Source organism: Rousettus aegyptiacus, unplaced genomic scaffold (assembly GCF_014176215.1).
Source record: "Rousettus aegyptiacus isolate mRouAeg1 unplaced genomic scaffold, mRouAeg1.p scaffold_m13_p_16, whole genome shotgun sequence".
Taxonomy (NCBI): Eukaryota; Metazoa; Chordata; class Mammalia; order Chiroptera; family Pteropodidae; genus Rousettus; species Rousettus aegyptiacus.
In genome coordinates, this window is record NW_023416291.1 from 51,288,136 (window position 1) to 51,294,135 (window position 6,000).

General features: G+C 54.8%; 1 protein-coding gene across 1 annotated transcript; it reads left to right on the forward strand.

Moving 5' to 3' along the window:
* Window positions 1–1,553: 1,553 nt before the first annotated feature.
* On the forward strand, window positions 1,554–4,540 carry CD70 (CD70 molecule). Its single transcript, XM_016145816.2, has 3 exons — window positions 1,554–1,752; window positions 2,599–2,632; window positions 4,042–4,540. Exons 1-3 carry the CDS (start codon window positions 1,606–1,608, stop codon window positions 4,428–4,430), a joined length of 570 nt encoding a protein of 189 aa, XP_016001302.1. The 5' UTR covers window positions 1,554–1,605; the 3' UTR covers window positions 4,431–4,540.
* The last annotated feature ends 1,460 nt before the right edge of the window (window positions 4,541–6,000 follow it).

Below are 6,000 nucleotides of genomic sequence, written 5' to 3' on the forward strand. Positions count from 1 at the left end.
CGAGTGCCAGCGGGAGCCGCTGGTGACACCGGCCAACAGTCGCGGGAGCGGTGGGGAAACCTGGGCGGCGGTTCCCGATGCAAATTGCGTCGAAAGGTGACTCGGCTAGGTTTTTAGCCAGAGGCTAAGCTCTCAATGATAGATGGGTCTTTGGTTCGTTTTTTTGTTTGTTTGTTTTCGTTTTTGTTTTTTCCTCTTTGTTACTATAAATCACGCCAAACTGAATTTTCAAGTGTGTGCATTGGCATTTGTGACATGTGCCAGCACACTTGTAAAATAAACTCCCTGGAGTAAAACTGCTCGGTGGGAGGGGAGGTGGGGAGGGTATGTTAAGTGATTTCCTCAAACCGTCTTCCCAAAAGTTTGGCTCTGTTTCAAGTCCCAGCGTCCAATTCTCTTTCCAGTTCTCTGATTATGAATGAGACTACTGTTCCAAATGCATGTGTATTTCTTTTTATCATCTGGCTGCTCGAATCCGTTTCATTTTTCTAGAGGGCATTTATTCACTCTTTAATGGCTTAACTTCTAAGTTATTTATATCTTAAGCAAATCAGTCTTGCCTGGCAGTGGCTCTTTTTTTTTTTTTTTTTTTAACTTCTTGGCTTGTAGATGCATCTCTTCTACCTCTGCTTCTGAAGTCACATGTCTGTCTTCCTTCTGTCTCTGAGCGTCCTCTCCTTTTCCTACAAAAACACCAGCCATTGGACTTAGGGCTCATCCCAACCCAGTATGACCACATCCTGACCTAATTATGCCCGCAAAGACCCTATTGACAAATGAGGTCACACACCAAGGTCTAGGGGGACGCGACTTTGAGGGGACACTATTCAACCCATTATAACCATTAAGAACGGGTGGACTCCAAAGGTGCAGGGGAAGAGAGAGCTGTTCGAGCAGGCCAGGAAGGGACCAACCATATTCTCTTCCTATTGGGTGGTCGGGTCATGTGACCTCGCTGAGTGCCAGAGAGGCTGGAAGATGGACAGGAGCACATGGATATCTAGGGTGCTCCTCCCCAACCCCCGAAGGTCCCTGACCGCTCGCTGCGCCCCCCATGCCCAGTACAGAGTCTAGTCTATAGTACATGCTCCAGTGAAGGTTTGTTGAGTGGTTGGATGGATGGATGGATGGATGATGGATGGATGGATGGATGGATGGATGATGGATGATGGATGGATGGATGGATGGATGATGGATGATGGATGATGGATGGATGGATGGATGATGGATGATGGATGGATGATGGATGATGGATGGACAGATGGATGGATGGATGGATGGAGGAGCAGATGAGTAGATGGATGCGTAGATGATGAATGAGTGAGTGCCCAGAAGGTGAACGTGGGGAGGGGGACTGCAAGACGGAGGGACAGGAACCCGTCAGGAGCTAGAGGGGATTTCCCTGCCCTAGAAGAACTCAAGTCCCCCCACCGTCTTGGCCGGGACATCCCCACGTCGGGGCGGGGCGGGGCTAGTCCTTGGCGAGCTGGGACAGGCCCGGACCCTGAAACTGCGGGAGGTCAAGTTCATTTCCTGGACGAGCGGCGCGCGAGCCCAGCGCTGCTCGGCCCGCGGCTGCTGGTGCGGCCGAGGCGCGCGGCGGCGATGGCGGAGGAGGGCCCGGCGTGCGCCCTGCGCCGCGTGTCCTGGGCGTCCGCGCTGCGCGCGGCCGTGCTGCTCGCCTTGGCGGGCGCCGTGCTCTACTGCTACTTCCAGCACCGCGCGCCGCAGGAGCGGCTCCAGCCCCCCGCGGTGAGTCCAGAAGGGAGGAGAGGAGAGGGGCGCAGGGGTCACCTGCCGGGGAGCTCGGGGAGCTCGGGGCCGCGCCCGGCCTGGCGCGGCGCGGGGATGGGGCGGGGCGGGCCACCGGGGCCAGAAGCCGCGGCAGAGCGGCCCACCGGAGCGCAGGCGGACGGACAGATAGACAGGCCAAATCAGAGCGATGGCTCAAAACCCTCCAGCGAGAGAGATCTGGTTGGGAAGGGGCGGCAGAGGCGGCGGCCGGCGCGCGGACTCCAGGCGGGGGCGAGGCCGCCCCGGGTCCTGGGCCCGCGGCGGTGCTGCCCGGGAGGTAAACCCCGGGTGGGGATCCCGGGGCGCGGGCGGCGGCGGCGGCGGCGCTGGGAAAGGCGCACCGGGACGGACGACGGATGAGTCGGCTTCGGTGTTCCCCGGCGGGCTGACTCAGAGGCTGCCGGGGGCTTCACGAAGCTGGGAGGGGGTCTGCGAGGGCCGCGAGCGCCGGAGAGCCCGGCCTGCTCGCCCGCGCGCCCCGCACGTGCCCCGCAGGGACTGTGTCCGGGGGCTGCGCGGCGGCGAGGCCGGGTGTCCCTCCCCCCACCCCCCACCCCGTTATGTCCAGGAAACTTAAGTTCTTTAAGGTTTTTCTGATGCTCCAGGCCGGTGCAAACAGAACATACTTCCTCATTAAGAAGTTGTGGTTTTTTTTAATAAAAATTTACAAGTCGGCTCCTCGGGGTGAAAGATAGATAGATAGATAGATAGATAGATAGATAGATAGATAGATATATAGATATATATAGCGGGATCAGCACAGGAAAGAGGACCCTGACCGCGCTGTTTTCTCTTTTCTTCCAGTGGGACATAGCTGAGCTCCAGCTGAACCACACAGGTGACGCGGGCGACGCGGGGCGACGCGGGGCGGGCGAGCGGGAGAAGGAAAGTGGCGAGAGAGAAAGAGATGGAGAGAAAAAATAGAAAGAGAGAAGATGCGAAGGAAAGGAAGAAAGGAAGAAGGGAGGAAGGAATGAAGAAGGGAAAGAAGGAAAAAAAAAGAAAAGAAAGAAGGGAGAGAGAGACAGAGAGAGAGAGAGAGAGAGAGAGACAGAGAGAGAGAGAGAGAGAGACCAGGAGAAAAGAGAAAGGAAAAAAAAGAGGAAAGAAGAGAAAGAGAGAGTGAGAGGAGCGGGAGGCGGCACTCTTCCTCTCAGTCTTTCACGCTCTGTCTTCTGCCTTGCAAGAGCCCAAAACAAATACAACAGACTACAGCGGTGGCTCACATTCCTTTGCTCGTTATGCGGAGATCAGTCCAAAGACGAGCCGAGCGTCTGCTTGTGAGCCAGGCACTGTTCTGGGTGCCAGAGAGGGACGAGACGGGAGACCCTGCCTTTCCCTTCTCCTGCAGGGACAACAAGTCAATAGGAAAGTCATGCGGCAGGCCAAGGAGACGAAGGCACATGCAGTATGTTTCAGAAGAAACGTAGGGACGAGCAGGCCAGGCTCGGGTTGGCTGCTGACAGTGCTGAAAGTGCCGCTGGTGGGGGAAGCAGCCCTGAGCAGATGGCGTCGGGGCCGGGGGATGGGCCGGGACCCATCCCGGGATCTCCTGCCGTCCTCCTCTCTGTAGCCTGCTCCCTCTCGTCCCCAGAGTCCTGGGGACCATGTTCACTCCTCTTTTTTCCCTCTGCACTTACTGTCCAGGCTGTTGTAACAAACAGCCGACCACAGACTGGGTGGCTGATAAAAAAAAAAAACAAAAACAAAAACATATTTGTTCTCCTTCACCTGATGGATCTCTCTCTCTCTCTCTCTCTCTCTCTCTCTCTCTCTCTCTCTCTCTCTCTCTCTCAATTGAGATACAACTGACACACAACAGATCAGGGTCAGGTGTACGACGTCGAGATCCGCTATTTGCGTATGCTGTGGGATGACCACCGCAAGTGCGCTTACCGTCCACCAATTCATGTAGCGACAGACATCTTTCTCGTGGCGAGAAAACCGCGCTCTCTTCAAGACGTGCTCCCTTCGCAGCTGCCGAACGTACAGTGCAGCGTTGCGAGGGAACGATGTGTACGCAGTCACCATACTGTACACGACATCTCCGGGGCTCATTTCATAACTAGAAGTCTATACCTGTCCACCCATTCCACCCATGGTGCACCCCGACCTCTGGCGACGGCCAGTCCGCGCGATGAGTCCGTCGCGTGTTTGTCCGTGTGTTTGTTTGCTTTCCACGTCCGGTCTATAGCACTCGGTTTCTCTAAACCACCCCCCTTCCATCCCCCAATGCTCCGCCTGCAGGACCACGGCAGGACCCTCGGCTGCACTGGCAGGGCGGCCCGGCCCTGGGTCGCTCCTTCCTGTACGGCCCGCAGCTGGACGACGGGCAGCTGCGTGTCCAGCGCGACGGCATCTACAGGCTGCACGTCCAAGTGACACTAAGCAACTGCTCCTCCTTCGCGAAGAGCGCCGTGCCCCGCCGGGCCACCCTCGCTGTGGGCATCTGCTCCCCCAGCAGCCGCAGTGTCAGCCTGCTGCGTCTCGGCTTCTCCTCCAGCTGCGCCGTGGCCTCCCAGCGCCTGACGCCCTTGGCTCACGGGGACACACTCTGCACTAACCTCACTTTGCCACTGCTGCCATCCCAAAATGCCGATGAGACTTTTTTCGGGATTCAGTGGCTACACCCCTAAGCATTGCACCATCTGCCTCAGAGCCCCTGAGCGAGGGGAATCTCGTTCTCCAATGTTTACCTTGTATTTTTTTTCCGTTTTCAAATGTTTGTCTCTTATGACAAAATATATATTTGGTATCAGGCCTCTTTCCTTCCTTAGAATTAACTCTACACTGCAGGGCCTCTTCATTATCATCATGCAAATGCTGGTGAAGGCAGGCTGTGCCCCATCACCCCGGGGCAAGCCCAGACATGTCGAGCCTTCTCTAGACTGAGATGTCATCCGGACTCACAGGCTCCACTACGGGCTGAAAGCACACACGTACACACGTGGACATGCACGCCTGGTCCTCACATGCACGCATTTACAAGGCCCTGGGAGGGCCCCAGTCCTTCATTGCTTGCTGCTTGCCTAAAATTAGTTTTTATTGGGTTTGGGAGGAAATTGGGGAAGGTTATTTTGAATAAAAATTTTGTGGCAAAAAAAAAAAAAAAAAAAAAAAAACTGGCAGCTTTTCATTGGCTGCAGGGGCCAGTCGGTCTTTTTTCAAATAGCCGTGAGGGAACCGCCTTTCTTCCTGCTTACCATGCAAATGGAGACAAGTGTATTTCACATTTGCCCTTCTGATCAGGGCTTTCTCTGAAAACATCGCTGATTAGTTTTACTTATTTATTATCTTTTTTCTTTTCTTTTCTCCTTTCTCTTCTCTTCTCTTCTCTTCTCTTCTCTTCTCTTCTCTTCTCTTCTCTTCTCTTTTCTTTTCTTTTCATCTGTCTGTGTCCCTCAGATCAAGGAAGGGCCTTTCCCAGAGTCACGTCCCATGGTTAGAGGGCAGGGGCTGATTGAAAACCATAGAGGCCACATGTGAGTAACGAGGAAGGTCGAAGAAGGGTCTCCTGGGCGTATTCTACTTTTCGGTTCACATTTTGCCCAGGTGCAAGCATTAGCAATTACCTTGAGGAACTGGACTATCATCACTCAATTTTTTTTTTTTATGTCCTGTCTGCATAGACTTGACAGGTAACAAGTACAAAATCTGAAAATAATTATGCAAAATAAAAATAGAAGCATTATGAGAAATCTGATTTGGGTGATGACTCTAAACCGTGCCCCTAGGCAGAACGGTTGCCAAGTCAACAATCACAGGGCCGTGGAGAGTCAGGCGAGCTCTGTTACAGCCGTGGACTGGAAAACAGAACCCGCGATGTGTTCAGACACCGGAAGGGTGTACGGGAGGCGGAGGCGGCGGGGGAGGCTGGCAACCTGGCGAGCGCCGCCCTGGCGAGCTGTGTGCCCGTGTGCGCACTGGGACTGGACAAGACGGAGGCGGGAGGTACAGAAGGGAAGAGGGAGCTCAGGGGCAGTTACGAGCACGGAGCTCTCCCCGTAGGGTTCTCCAAGTGACTGCGCGACAGCTCCTCGCATAAGCCCTCGCTCTTCCACAGACCCACGCGATTCCTGAAGTCCGGCTTAAAGTCTCTGTCGCGATTTTTACCATAACCTATGGCCTCGTTTCCTAGTTTTATGTAGCCGAGTTTCTAATTCCCCAAAGGACGTGTCCGAGAGCCCCTGGTAGTGTTCGCTATCC